The 16044-nt window shown below is 37.5% G+C and overlaps 1 protein-coding gene across 1 annotated transcript in view; it reads left to right on the forward strand.

The window, feature by feature from the left end:
- KLHL2 (kelch like family member 2) overlaps positions 1 to 7262 on the forward strand; it is a 56685-nt gene extending 49423 nt beyond the window's left edge. Inside the window, exons 12-15 of the mRNA XM_072406843.1 lie at positions 487 to 615; positions 1653 to 1793; positions 5006 to 5149; positions 6595 to 7262. Of these exons, the coding sequence (XP_072262944.1) occupies positions 487 to 615; positions 1653 to 1793; positions 5006 to 5149; positions 6595 to 6623 (443 nt within the window). The 3' untranslated portion in view covers positions 6624 to 7262. The remainder of the gene's footprint in view (positions 1 to 486; positions 616 to 1652; positions 1794 to 5005; positions 5150 to 6594) is intronic.
- The last annotated feature ends 8782 nt before the right edge of the window (positions 7263 to 16044 follow it).

Consider the following 16044-nt stretch of genomic DNA (forward strand, 5'->3'; position numbering starts at 1 on the left):
ATTTTTACTAGTGTTTTAAAACTTGCCTTTGAACTGCTGGAAAACGTTTTAATTGTTAAAATGTTACAAGGAGCATTATCTATAAAAAAAAACGTGCCTCCAGGAAAGGCCCTGGTCAAACATTGTCTTTTAAAGCCTCAGGTTAAACTTCTGTGTACACTGATCCTTGGGGAAGATTTGATCAAACCTGATGGCTTTGTACAGCCAATTGTTTTTGCCCTCCTATGTGCCTGCTGCCTTGTTATACCAAGGTTTTTTTTCTTTTGACCAGAACAGATATATGCAATGCAAACCTTAAATGTGTCTGAAAAAATCTTTTGCCAATTGTTGCATGCAGCTGAATTTCATGCACTGAACTTCAGAATAAAAAAACTGAATGTAAAACTGTTTTCTATAGGGTGAAAAGGTAAAACAATATTGTTTTTTTTTTCCTGATTACTTTAGTGTAAATGTGATTTTTATATAGATATGTTAATATATTTCTAGGAATGCTTTATGCAGTTGGTGGTTATGATGGAGCTTCACGACAGTGTCTTAGCACAGTTGAATGTTATAATCCCAGTACCAATGAATGGAGTTACATATCAGAAATGGGCACACGAAGAAGCGGTGCAGGTATTGAGATAAAATGATGCAGTCTCCCATATGACACCTTTTTACATTCATTTATGTCTTATATGTTATTTTTAAGTCATTTGTTGACAAAACAATACATTGATGACTTTTACAATTCCCTGCCCCAGAATGTATCTACAACACTCGGACAGACCTTCTTTTTGACTATTTATTTACATGAATGTGTATATTGTGGGTTAAAACTGGAGCATCAAGGAAAAGATTTTGAAAGCTCGATGCAGATAAAATCATGGCACTATTAAGTGGTAATTACTTGGCAGCCATTTTACACCCACAGTATTCTATATATCACAGGTCAGGGTATGTCATTTTGATACAGCTAGTTACCAATAATTAGCAAATTTTTTCGTACACATCCCAAATCCTCTGTGTAGCACATAACATCTGTAATATTCTGTATTGTGAGGTTAGACAACTATTGGAAATTTGAAGTAAAAAATAACATGGGAGCCATGAAATAAAACTATTCTAATCTTCATTTTTCCATTGTGAGATTCAAATCCACAATCACAAATTACATCAGACTGATATTGACATTTTAAAGTGTAAGTTAACAGTGGTTATGACTGTGACATACATGAGAACCTTGACTGTGACATTGACACAGACTGACCATGACAGGCATACACTAATATTGACTAAAGTCCATCTTGACATATCTGTCCTCATTTATCCAATATTGTCTGCCTAGCAATCAGTTGCTGTATATTCTTCTGTCATCAGAAATGTAATAGAATATGTGGCTGCTAAAAGAAACATACACACACAGTATATTTTTCGTTAAGGATATTTGGAATTCCTGTATGTCACCCATCCCAATTCCATGAGAGATTATGATAACAACACAAAGTCAATAATATTTCTTATAACATTACAAAGATAGAGATAAATGTAAATTTAGGATACCGGCCAACAATGGAAACTTGTTTATCTGCTATTTGTTGGTATAATTTTTTGTTCATGAAGGGTCTTGTTTTAAAAGTTCTGTAATCTAAAAGCCTGTTATCTATTTGTAGGTGTTGGTGTCTTAAACGGTTTGCTGTATGCTGTTGGAGGCCATGATGGCCCCTTAGTGAGGAAGAGTGTTGAAGTTTTTGATCCATCTACAAACATGTGGAAGCAGGTGGCTGACATGAACATGTGCAGGAGAAACGCAGGTATGTACTAATAAAAAATGTCTAGGAGTTTAGGCATAATTACTGAAAAACCTAGAAATTGCCCATTCTTTAAATTTCCACAGTATAAAAAGGAAATATGTTTGGTCACCATGGTAACCTATTAGATTGATTGTTTCATTTTCCAAATTATAAATATCCCCCGCATTACTTTGCTAATCACACAAAACTTCTGTCCCCAATGAGTGTGAGTGTTTTAATACTGCTTGCACAATAGCTTGCTGCTGCAATCCCCATGTACCCTAATCTAAGCTGTGCACACACGTTTCATAAATGCTGCTTTAATTGATCTTTCATGATTGTTTCCAGGAACACTAGGAAAGAGCACTGTACACACAGCACTCTTTAGCTCCATGGAGAGGGAAGTGGGGAGGATAATTGAGGGGTCACCCTGCTATGTCCTCCTCTATAGAAAAGTACAGTGGTCATTCCTGCTCAATTGTTCATTGATTAGCTAGGACAAACGTTCTTCAGAGACTATTATGAATGTTCGTCTCGGGGCGCATCTAGTGTGCACCTAACCTAAAATTGGGTTAGTTGTAAAACATTTGCAAGAGAACTGTGCGGCAGAACTAGTTCCAGTGTTGGGTATAAATATTTGCATTTATGTGGGTGCTTCCATTACATAGATAAACATGTAATCTTATACAATTAAGATAAGTATATAAAAAAAATCTTATGTACACAGGTAGTATGTTAGTTCCTGCGATACCACGTATCTGAACCTACTGCAGTTTTGCACACACATTGAACCATATGAAAACATTGCAAGGCACAGAGGGATATAAAGGTTACCCAGCCCCAGTAGCCAAAAAAATACATGAAAACCACTTACAAAGTGTTAAGAATAAATTGTATGACTTGTGTTAGAAGGTCAGGATATGTCTGTGGTTTGGTGCAGCGTGGGAGGTGCATTTGTCCCAGGTTTCAGTGTGTGAGGAATGAAAAGTTAGGAAGCAGCTCTGCTAATCAAGAGGACTATAAATTCCCCAGCCTGCTTAGGGTCAGTGCTCCACCCTGTGCGGATTCCTGATCATTTTGGGGAGCTTGGAATATGTATATGTGCAATGGCAGTGCCTTGGTGAGACATAGCTGTGTGGTTCCGTGTAGTTAGGCTACATACACATGCTACATTTTTGTCAGTGGAATCAGTCTTTCAACTCCAGGACGGACAGATCCATGAACGACATCAGACAGCCTCTGTAGACATGTCAGATTCTCGTCTGCGACGAGCCTTTTGACTTGTACTGGCCAAGAATCATCTGACGTGTTTCCCCCCTCTGTTTTGGATCTTTCTGCCTATAGTCCTGTTTTATGTAAACCTAAACAAATGTTTCAACCTTTGTCCCTCTAAACGGACCTTAATTAAGTGCAGTGTGCTCATCCAGAGAGCAACCTGCACCCCTGCTTCTGAGCTTATGCATAAGAAAATCAAATTGTAATTAGATGCCTGTGCTCAACTCCAAATAGCTTACAAATAAATAAACTGAACTGTGAAAACGGTGTTACCCCAATACCACCAAGGGAGTTAACCCTTTGTATGTGGCTATACACCATTATATATATATAAACTAAGCTTTTGAATGATGGGATTCTTGGTTCCGATAAACTGCAGTACGTGTTCAAGATAGCAAAATGCATCAAAGTTATTCCTCACTGCCCATCCCTACTCTGCCATGCAAAATGCCAAACAACAATTCCTGTTGGGTAAGCAGTTCCCAGACATAACTTTGTAGCTCTCCTCTGTGTCTGTCTGCCCTATATTGGCACTATATGTTCCAATGTTAAAATCTCCTAAAACCAAGCATTTGATTTGATTTAATGAGTGATAGTGTGTAAACTTTGTTGGCAGCAAATCAGAATTTAGAGGTCTCCATGGCCAGCCTGCCTAATTTATAAATACATATAAAACATCTCCTATTTAGATTACATTTTAGTTCAGTAGTTTTATAGCAGTTTTACAAGTGCAGATATACAGATTCAAAGGTTTGTGTGTGTCAGTAATAGCAAACAAAATTGCTATGGAAGGATTTCAGATTGCAAACATTTATTGTCATTACATTCAGGATTACTGTATACAAGAGTGCACATTTCTACTCTGTACTGTGTAACAAGCATCAGCCTGTGAATACAGTTTAACCTTGAAAAGCTGACTTTTGTTCAGTAAAGATAAGATAAATACAATAATTTTTAAATAACAAAATAAAAGCTTTGTACACCAGCTTAGCCACAATGGCTCCTCATTCTATGTTTTGAGGTAGACCTATACATGTTAATTACTTGTCAGTCAGTCCTATCATTTGAGAAGTGACCCTTTCAGTGAAGTCTGGGACACTAGAAACATGTGTGAGCAAGTTGTGTGATAATATATTACATGTGTAAGTTGGCACAAAGTTAGACTTTTAACAGACAAAAATGTAAATGAAAAAAAAATATGTCTACTTCTAAAACCACCATGGTCATGGTGATGCTCTGGGCTTTTCAGGCTCTTAGTTTTTGGAGGAAATGTAAGTTTTCAGGGTTAAGCAGGTTATGTGAAACAAATGCTTACATGAAACCTTAAATACTCCCAACTTGGAAAATACTTCCCAACTACTCCTTTAAGGTTCATTGAACCCTGTAAACATTTCCCCTGAGGTGTACATCTTAACTGCACAGTTTTGTAGAGCAGAGCTTCCCAACCTCCAGGCTGCAGATCAGTGCCGGTCCGTGGCCAGTGAGTTGGGGGGCATGAATGACAGGAGCACTGGCGGTGCAACTAGTGACCGTGTAATGCAGTCTCTAATAGATCATATACACCGACACTATATCTTGCCTAAACCACTTTTAGCTATTTTTTTTTTTTTGCTTAGGTTGTACATGGAATGCTTGAATTCTTGCCAGCTTTCACTGCTCTGTGTCCTTATTGAGATAATTCCCCCCATGTTTTAATGTACTATTACAACAGTAAGCGAGGAGAAACTTTTTGTAACAGAAAAAGAGATGATTAAACTTGACTGGATTTACCCTTCCCAACTGTTTTCAAAACTGACAAAAAGCTGCTTTTTTATTATTTATTATTTAAACAAATAGGAGCCTGTAGGGAAATCCACAGCAAAGAAATGTGCAATTAACCTAAACTCTGTATTAACAAATAAAAAAATGTTTCTCATCTGTTTTTATTTATTTATCTGTTTTTATTTTTATTCATTAAGGTGTCTGTGCTGTGGATGGAATGTTGTATGTTGTTGGAGGTGATGATGGATCCTGTAATTTGGCTTCTGTAGAGTTCTATAACCCAACGACTGACAAGTGGATACTTCTGCCTTCTTGTATGAGCACTGGGAGAAGTTATGCAGGTAAACCACACAAACTATATAGGGATAGCTGTTGTACAAAATCTTTATATATTGGAATAAATATAAGGTTAAATAATTGGATTTAAACTCCAACTCCAACTCTTTTCCATGAACTTCTGTTTACTCATTTTTGGTTTGTTAAATTTATAATTGAAGGCAGTTTCTTTCTGCCAATCCTGCTAGAAACCCAGTATGGTCTTGTGCAGTTTTAAGCAATCTTCCTTGTTTTCTGTAAACTACAGAACACCTCAACACAATGTTATGGACATGAGGGAGAGATATTTTGCAGTTAGAACACAATCCCCATTGTAACATTAGGGTAACAATGCTGCTTCCCCATGGACAGAGTACAGTGATCGTTGTCACCCTATGAAGCATGTTGTTACCAGAATTACCAGGTGGGGAACAAAACCCTAAAACCTCTTAATGTTACCTTCCCCCGCCCCAAAAAAAAAAATACAATCCCACATCTATGAAATTATCAACTCCGTTCATTACATTTTTGTTCTGAGTTTAGATATATTTTAGTGAGTAAATATTGCATATTGCAAGTATTTTATATTACCCTTCAGTAGGTAGAACTCTAGGCTCCTGACAAACTCCTATTTGAAAGTACAGTAAAACATTTTATTCATTGCTATAGAGTGAGGATACTTTTGTTTGGCATTATGATAAGTATTTGGAACAGCTTCTGAGCCTGGTATATTGTACATGACATAAGAGGGGAAGGATGGGAGACACATGTGGGTTTGTTACAATATCATTTATTGTTTTTTAGCCTACAATATTTTGATGTTTAGATTAGTCTCCCTGAGTGCCTATTAGCAAAATTAAGTACATAAAGTTTAGCTGCTTCTGATCTCCATTTATTCTGAGTGAGAGACAAACAAAATGCACAAATAAAATTGAAAGAAACATGAAGCCCGTCTGTTGGAATGGAATGGGCCCATTTCTACAATCTGTTAGCAATAGGAATAGAAATCCTTAAGCCTGTCGGCACTGCATTAATAAATAGGCCTCTCTACCTCACTCCGAAAATAACAAGTGTTTGTATCTGCATTTTTATATCACCTTTTAAACACCTAAAATGTTATACTATAGTAAGAGCAATCTATTATTTTAACCAGTAGCGCATACCTTCTTATCACTCTGAAATGCTTCTACTGTTTCTATAGAACCATAATAAATGAGGCGCCCTAGTACAGCTGTTTTATCACCTATTCAAGGAAACTGACCAGACTTGGCAGAACTCAAAACTCGTATGGGAAGTTCTTTATAAATGGATGCATTGACCCACAAGTCTATCTTCTCAAATAATAGATTGCCTTGTTTTTTAAACTATATGCATGGGGTATGTGAGTAGGAAGCGGACTGCAGGTAAAGGTAATTTACATATATTCCCTTATCACTGGTCTAATAGTGTTTTTTTTTCTCTTTATTTGTAGGTGTAACAGTTATTGATAAGCCTTTATGATTCAAGTGAGGAGCTCTCATTGATTGTCTTAAGAATGAGCAGGTATAAAGTGAAGTGTAGCTTCATGGCCTCCCTTGCTTCTGACTGCAAGCTGTAGCAGAGAAAACTCAAGGCTTTTCTTCTGCACTAAAGCACAGCAGCCGCTGAAGATTACAATAGGTTGAAGTATTGTGCAGAGTTGTTCTGCATTGAGCAGCAGCTATCTGGATGTTCCTATGATTTGTGATTTTGTTTTGCTTCCTAACTGTTACAAAGGAGAAAACAAAAGCTGCTTTTCTATCATCCAGCAATTGGTGATACTGGGGCTGACTAGACAATGTCAATATTAAGAAGGATATGAAGTCATGTGTATATTGGTGAGGTGAATTTTTATGGAAATGATACATTCTGTACATGAAGTATAAAAATTTTCTGATGCCACATGTGTAGACGTGTAGGAGCCCTATTTTCACATAAAAGATGCTTTGTAAGCTATGTGAATAACCTGTAAAGTGTGTGTGTGTGTGTATGTCTGTGCATACGTGTACTGTACAGTTTTAATTGCTGCTTTTTTTTAAAGCGGCCCAAATGTTGGGTTTATGCACTATTTATATATTGGAGCACTCTTAGGAGAATCTGCCAGTACTGTTGTTAGACAAAGTTGTATTTTTTTTTTTAAATGGTAATTTAAAATTTGAAGAATAAGTTGCGAATGGGGCTGGGGTATTACAATGGAATAGGCTCCCAAATTTTTTTTTTATAGAAATAAAAGAAACCTGATTTGATTGTTATTTATAATGATGTTGGTATAAATTTGCACAGATCTTTTTGATTCCTTATTTTTGGGTGTGAAGAAATTTTACAGCATGTGATTGCTACCCCCCCCCCCCCTTCCCCAATAATCATATGGATATCAACTGACCGTGCATGATTTGTTTAACTCATTTTCAGTTCAGATAAATTATTTTACCAGAAAAGTAAAACTTCTGCTGTGTTTGGCAGTGTTTATTAGTTTTCTTGCTATTAACATTGAATTCTAAGTTATAGTGGCCCAAAATTCTGTGATTACATTTTTGTCAATAAATACTTTTTGTAATACAACTGTTTAGCTTTTAAAGGAATGTCTATGTTTTTTATGTAGCCAATTATTTTCAAAGCTCAAGCATTTATTTAATTAAATGTTCCTTTTTTGTTTTTATAAAGTGTGACAATGATTATAACAAATATTTACTATTTCCAGCCAGCAGATGGAGCCCGTAGGCTCCTTTCACATGTTTACCAGGCTAACCTTAAGTGCTTTGCTGAAAAAGTCTGTTTACAGAGTTGTAGAACTAAAAAAAGTGAGGAATTATTTCATTTATGCAGATACAGGTATGAAAGTGGGAAGCTATTGCTATGCTCTTTTTATAGAATACTCTGCATTGTGGGTGCACATTGTATTATATGTATATAAAATAAAGCATGATAGAAAACCTCAATGCCAAAACAGGGAGGGCAGGGAGCAGGGAGAGCTCTTATTCTGACTCGAACCACTTCCAAGTCTCCTTCTGTGACATTGGCACTGGGAATCTGACCCACTCTGATCTAAATGTTGGACCAATGCAGAGACACTGCTTTTTCCATATATAACAGCAGTTCTTTGTTTGCACCATAATGCTGGGATCCTGACTTTTCCACTACCACTAGGAATCAATAAATCTACAATGGGCTCTGATTAAATGCCTCATTTTGAATCTAATGCTGCAGCAATGCAGAAACTGCTGCATCCATACGTAGCAACAGTTCTTTTATGCCAGAATCCTGACTTTCAAAATTCATTCCACAAATAAGATGTTTACCTTGTATCTTTTTGCTGGTAACCTAAATGTATCTTTACTGAATTTGATAAAATTGAGCCAGAACCACAAGTTCCTCTTACTAAAACCGCTAGATGCAAAATTTGAACATACCCGTAGAAACATTTACCTACCAAGAGTTAACTAATTTACACCCCCTCATGTACGGTGACTGTTTTCAAAGCCTACATATCTGCAAACTCCACATCTTTTGCGCATACTGGCTGCATCATTGGAAGTGTATTGAACTTCAACATAAGGCCATACCCCATTCTGAGCTCTTCTTTTACCCTAGGTTCTTTCGTCCCCCACCAGTGAATAATGGCAAATGGCAGCCATTGTAGGTCTAAATCCCTGTACAGACATCAGACTTCTGTCACTGAAAATTATCACTTATGCTGGTTTTCAGTGACAGGAAAACAAACGGGTGTTGTACACACAGCACTGTTTTGTTCTATAGAGAGACTGTGAGGAGGGGGAGGGAAGATGAGCGAGTGGCTTTGCTCTTCTCTATAGTGAAGTACATTGGAAGTTCATCAGCCTACCTGGGCAGATTGAAGAACAATGTTGGAGTACATCTGTACACATGCTAAATTTTAGCTTGAGACGATGACGACTGTCTCGGGTGACTGGCGTCTAGCATGTGTACATGTTCATTTCAGACTGACGTTTGGGTGAGACAGAATAAAAGAAAACACAGTAAATGTGCAGAAAGAAAAACTTTATCCTTAAGCAAAACATGAATGAGCTAATTTATATTTGTTTGAAATTATTCTTTTGTTGTTGCATTAAAATAAACTTGACTATGTTGATTAAAGCACTAAATACTTTTGTACAGGTTGTTGGCTTTCACTTGGACCTTTGCCTTTTTATTTATTATTTTTGGCAAAAAGCGTTTCCTTCTTGTAAACCTCACGTAAGCATGGGATTTTTTGGATCTACAAGCACACTTTTCCCTCTTTTTATTGTACTCTTCAAATTGTGGATGGACAGACAACTCCTGGCTTCTACTGACATGATCACTGACTTCTTGGACCTTCCTGTGCTCCTACTATTGGCCTGATTTTAGAATTTTAGGCTGATATGTAGGGGATAGCATTATGACATTGAAAATGATTGCATATTCATCTGTCACTGGTTAAATGTGGTTTAAACATATTTTTTGTTAAAAAACGTTCTAAACAATTGGATTGGATTGGATTGAGTGTTTCTTTACAATGTTTGCATGGTCGACATTCAAATGTAATAGTATGTGCCACTTCAACCTTCCTTGTCTCCTTCCCCAGGAATGATTGTTACCCACAAAAATATATTGATGTAAATATGACTTTCATTTTTCCTTTTGGCATTTTTACAGCTTGGCAAACTGGTATATTTTGCTAGTATCAATATAATATTATCATGTTGATTTGTTAGGTCACACTAGTGATGCTATCTATATAGCTTTTTATATACTTTAAACCAGTGTTTCTCAACCAGGATTCCTCTAGAGGTTTCTTGAACTATGAGCCTCTCAGGTCAGTTTAGCTGACACCAATGATCCTTTTGGCTATTTGTAAGAGATACATTCTTCCCACTGACCACAATGCTAATATATTGTAAGATGTGGACATAGTACTTATAGCAGAAGTTCCATAAAAAAATAGAGAAAGGCTGCTTTGAAGGGATAACGGCTTTAAAGCATTGGGTCTGGTAAAGTTGTGACATTAGCAGATTTACTCTAAAGTGTGGTCTGGAAAATCTGTTCAGTTGAATTGAGTAACCATATTTGAAAGAAGCGTAAATTGCTAATTTCATTTAATTGCAGCTGCAATCAATACTTTTGAAAAGTCATGATTGTAGTAAAAGTATCAGTCAGTTCCACTATTCCCATAGTGGTTCATGACATTCACCACTATGAAAGTGGTAATCATTTTCTGAGATTCCTTACAGTGGACAATTTTCTGATAACCGCCTTAGTAATGCCATCAGTAGTTGTAGTAACACTGCTGGATATTACTTGGAAGCCCTGTCCCTCTCTGCACAGTCTAGAGTACCACTCGGTGCTAAATTACAAGGGCATGAAATAAATCCATTGCCTTAAATGGTGCTGCAAATTTTCACCAATGCCTTGCAAGTGGGGGGAAAAAATCTTTCATGTTGCTTTAAGCGTAGCTCAGTCAGCACATATACCTTGTGTGAGTAAAAACAGTTACCTCTTCGCATCCCCATAAAGATGTTCAAGGATTAAACAACTTATTACACTCAACCACCTTATCCAATGGTTTTTCTTTGTTTTAAACAAAAAAGTGTTGAACCAGAATGTTTTATATTTTAGATTCAGTAGCCACCTTTTGTTTTGATGTCTGCTTTGCACATTTCTGGCATTCTCCCATTCTCGCAATCAGATTCATGATGTAGTCAGTCACCTGGAATGATTAACAGTGAATGATTAACAGTTCCTTGTCAAGAATGATTTTAGAATTCCTTTCCTTCCTAATGTGTTTGACACCATCAATTGTGTTGTGCAGAGGTAAGCATGGTACACAGACACTAAAGCCCTAGTTGACAACTGTTCTACTACATATTTTGGCATCAACTAAAGAGAGAACAGTCCATAATAATTAAAGACATAAGGGTCAGAAAATCTAGAACATTTCACAAACTTTAGGTGCATCTTCACCAGCCTCAGAAACAGTAAATTAATAGGACTTTAGATTGGAGCCCACAATATTGCTTCATGGAGTTCAAGTAGCAGACACAACTCAACATCAACTGTTTGGAGGTGACTGCGTAAATCTGGGTCTTCATGGTCAAATTTCCACATGAGGTAAAACAAGGAGAGAATTGTTTGGGCCAAAAAACACAAGGAATGGACATTAGACCAATAGAATTCTATACTATGGTTTGATAAGTACAAATATTACATTTTTGGGTCCACATTCCATGTCCTTGTGAGATGCAGAAAAGGTAAGCAGATGCTTTTAACGTGGGTTGAAGCATGAAGAAGGAACTGTGATGGTGTGGGGGTTGCTTCGCTGGTGGCACTGATGGTGAGTATTTCAAAATATTAAATATGGTTTGAAGTTTCTGGAACCATTGTTTGGTTCAACAGGACAATGGCTTTAAACACATCTTCAGGCTGTTTGACCAAAAAGAAGATTGATGGAGTCAGATGACCTAAACCCAACCGATGGTTTGAAAAGAGCTGGCCTGCAGAGTGAAGGTAAAGCAGCCAAAAGGTCCTCAAAACCTCTGGAAATACATTCAAGTTGGAAACTTGACTGTTGGAAAAGCATTTCAGGGGACTACCTAATGAATCTGACTGAGGGAATGGCAAGCGTGTGCAAAGCTGTTATGAAAGCAAAAGGTGGCTACACTGAAGAACCTAAAATAAAAAAAAAACATTCTGGTTTGTTTACACTATTTTTTGGTAAAGCATAGTTCTGTGTGTGTTCCTTAGTTTGGATGTATTCGATATAATCTACAATGTACAAAATAAAAATAAAGAAAAGCCATTGAATGAAAAGCCGTGTCCAAATGTTTGACTGGTACACTATATACTCACACTTAAAAAAGAAAGTGCACCCCATGGAAAGGATTGACTTCATAAACAGTGGACAGGCACAACTTGAATATTCATTTGGTGTCTACAGGTAAAGAAAATAGAACAATTGCCTTATCAATAAATTAAAAATGTTTGTGAGTTTCCTTGCATGAAGGGCAGGATAAGTGCTAGTTCAGGTCCTACAGCAGAAAAGCAATTCTAAATGGAAGCTTTTCCACAACCATGCTTCACTTTTGGAATGAGGAGGTTGTTCTGTAAAAGCTGTCTTTACTGTAGTTTGTGCTACACATGTCTGCTTTTACTGTGGCCAAACAACTCTTATCTCTGATTTATTAGTTCACAGCAAAATGTTCCAGAAGATCTGTTATAATGTCAGAATCTACTTTTGTTTCAAAGTTCTTTTTGTACAGCCTGGGCCTTTGAATTTGAATAAGGATCTGTGGTGGTAAGAGCTGTGTTGGTTACACCATATAGATAAAGATTTCTCTTTTAGCACAATATCTGGTTTATAATGTACTAAATATATGTGGCACATGATCTTTTATCTGTGCCCGGATGCCCGCCCATCCTCAGCCTTGATTTGGTCAGATAGACGGTCCCTTTTATTAAATATCTGCTTCATCAATTACAATTACAGAATGATCCTCATGAAGTGGTTAGTTGGTCCATATCTGGTGCTCTTAGAGTTACTGTGGCTGCTTACTGTTTAAAGTTTGCAAAGTAATACTCTATCAATTCATATTGGTAAATACAATAAAAGATTTGTTTATTAAATGACAAATGTGTGATTTTGTCTGTTAATTGTCAAGAGGAGATAGAGTAATGTAACATATGTTAGAAAACATCCTGATAACAGAACCTGGATATGGACTTTTCATTAAGAAGAATGATGTAAGTAGTGTTTGTTCACAGGAAATGATTACATATTTATTGTAATCAGGGACCAGATGGCAGAAGCCTGCTTACAATTGTAGAGCCTGTTCACGCTATGACCTCTCCAAGCACTGTATAATTTGTAGTAGAGATTGTTCACACTAGGGCCTTGATTATCTAAATGTCACGTTTTTTCTGTATATTCAAGTTGTCTAGCACAAGGATTGATGTGTGAAGTGTAAAACAACCTCGCTGTTTAAACTGTCTGGAGTTTGGTACATAAAATACTATTAAGTAGGGGCCACATTACTCTTATGACCTAACCACTCTTACATCATCATACTCACCATTTATTCACATCCTAACAAGGTTGTGATATATATATTCTCAATGCCATTGGTTTTGTTAAATGAGTTCCTTCTATTTTTTCTAACTCCTACTTCTTGCCCCAATGAAGCTGTCTTTTCCTTGATCATCCTTATCTACACTAATCTTTTTTATTTTTTTCTATAAATGTTACTGTGTAATTACAAGTAACATCCTAAGGTTTAAATAAAAAAAGACTTTGGTGCAGTGTATAGAGGGATTGGAAAGTTCTTTTAGTGTCATATCAGAGACCTAATGTGACGCAGTCCTAATAGCTTAGATCAGCCATTCCCAATGATGGGTTTGTTGAACCCCAGAGTTCTTGCAGAGGTTGCTAGGGATTCCTCAAACTGCGGCTGATTGACCTCTCATTTGATAATGCTTGAATAGTTCTAGTTTATGTTTTTAGTTGCTTATAAAGGTGGTATTATAACTCCCACCAATGTAGGGGACATTCTTTCCACTGGCCATCAATTTAAAAGGTTTTTTTTTCCCCCACAGACCCCCAATAAATTAGTTTTAGTAGAGAAAATTAATACATTTTTTACTTACATGTGAGGTTGCCTAAGCTGTGGTGTTTTGTATATTACCCTGCCTGGGTGCACCTTTCCCTTTATTGATAGTTCAAACAGATCCAAGTGGCTGCCACAGCGCCTTTTACTTTGTTGCAGGCACACATGTATAGTTTCCATTTCTGTTATACAGCTGTGTAATAATTTTCAGCACTGACCTAGAGCAGGATGAAGCCCTAGGATCCATTTCACTTGGTGTTACATTTTGTACGCATTCTATTGCTTTGATGAAATCTGCAATTCCTCTAAATGAACTGGCAGCACTACTAAATACAGTAATAAAAAGTATATTTTATTGTTCAAATAGGGACTTTAAGAGGCAGAAAAACAATTTTTCAATTGATTAAAACATTTATTGATTAACATACCACATAAATTGTACTTTCACAATAAAAAATTTTAAAACCATATACCAATAACCACAACCATAACCAATCTCTCTGTATTTGTAATTGATCTTTGTTTATTCCTTGGCGTATTTCATGGAAACGGTCCGCTTTCTCAGGAGGAAATGATGAGAGCTATAATACATACACATTACCAATTGATATCTGTGTGACCAAAATTATTATCTATACAAATCAAAATCTAACTTACAATTTAAGGTAGAGTGGTCAGTGTGTGATCCCCTCAGGCATTGGGTGCAAGGTCCAAAAGGAAAAGTGACAGCTAGGCTGGGTCTTTTTTGCAGGTGGGCCCACCAGCAGGGTCAGGTGAAGTACACCGCTTGGGGGGGGCACACTGGCCAGAGCCACAGACCATGTCTCCCAGGGACATCGCAGGCTCAGGGCGGTGGGTTGCGTTTCTGGAGTGGGCAGGTTCTGGCATCATGACGTCACTCCGGGGGAAGTTTCTTCTCGTTTGAGTGACAGCTCCCTGTGCATGTGCAGTCCGGAGTCCGTGCATTTAGTGGTCTGCGAGCTCCAAAAGGCAGGGGACCATTGATGTAAAGTATGATTGTAGCAGATAGTGATGGTGTCCCTTCATCTACCTGAAAGAGTTGTTCTGTTTCATTTCTCAGGATTGGATGGAGAGAAACACAAATATTTTGTCAGGTAAAACAGTGCAAGTATTTCATCCCTGTATCTAGCAGACTGCCTAGAGTTCCCCTTCATAGTGCACAGACCAGTACATGAAATAAGAAAGGGTTAGATCTCCTTCAAGTTTTTTTTAATGCTGTGGCCCTACTGGAAAAAAAATGAAATTTAGGAGAAACCCAGCATTATGAATTGTCATCAGATCCACAGATAAGGGAAAGGCCTCCCATGGGGACACTTCTCAAGACAACTCTCTAAATAAAACTTTTTTCCTGTTACATGTTTAGCACAGGAAGCTTTTTAAAGTGGAACTAAAATGTAAAATATAAAAAAAATATGACCTGACAGGTCCTTTGTTGCAGAATGAGCAGGCGATGTCCCTTCGGCAATAAACTTACCTGATTGCAGAATACTCACCTATCATTGCTCCTCTTTCGGGTTCATTTGTCCATCTTGATTTGCCGGGTCAGAAGGGTATAACTCCTATACATGGGACGTCATTCAGTCCTGGCAGCCCGGGGATTGTGGGGTACCTGGCATATCCCGGCGTGATTTGCTGAGCTGTACAGATCCAGCTTTTTTTCAAGAATACAGGGATCATACAATTGTGTTATATTGTACATCTGTGCTTTTACAATAAAAAATAATAGTTCTGCTTGATGCATATTACAAATACTCTATTATTAAAACAAGGAATCTGACATTCCATCAAACATAATCAATTACTGCCATTAAGACACATGGACCTGGAAGATTCACACAAAGGAATGTCTGATTCCCTGTTTTTTAAATGGAGCCCTTAGTGATGGCAGCTTCTGTTTAGGAGTTATGTTTTCCTTCATGTCCTGTAATGAGTGCTCATACTGTGCTCGGTGTCTGCACGTCACTGCACTGCTGAACATGGCTGACATCTGTACAGTCACGTGGTGATCACCTGTTCCCTCACCTATGGTGGTATGTTACCAACCCTTCAACCACTAGCAAGGAACATGGCCGAACTGCACCTCTTAATAATAGCGCAGACACGGCCTTAGCAACCTTCCCATCCCGTATTTAGTTGGTTTCTTTTACAATTATAACAAAATTCCAGCCACTTCCTTCCCGCCTGTGATTTTAAAGGCAAGTGCCGTTACCGTAGCAACCATCCTAGTTTCAAGCTCCGCCTGGAGCGCACTTCCTTGGACATGTAACAAACGTAGCCCCTTACTAATG

Source organism: Pyxicephalus adspersus, chromosome 3, assembly GCF_032062135.1.
Source record: "Pyxicephalus adspersus chromosome 3, UCB_Pads_2.0, whole genome shotgun sequence".
Classification (NCBI taxonomy): domain Eukaryota; kingdom Metazoa; phylum Chordata; class Amphibia; order Anura; family Pyxicephalidae; genus Pyxicephalus; species Pyxicephalus adspersus.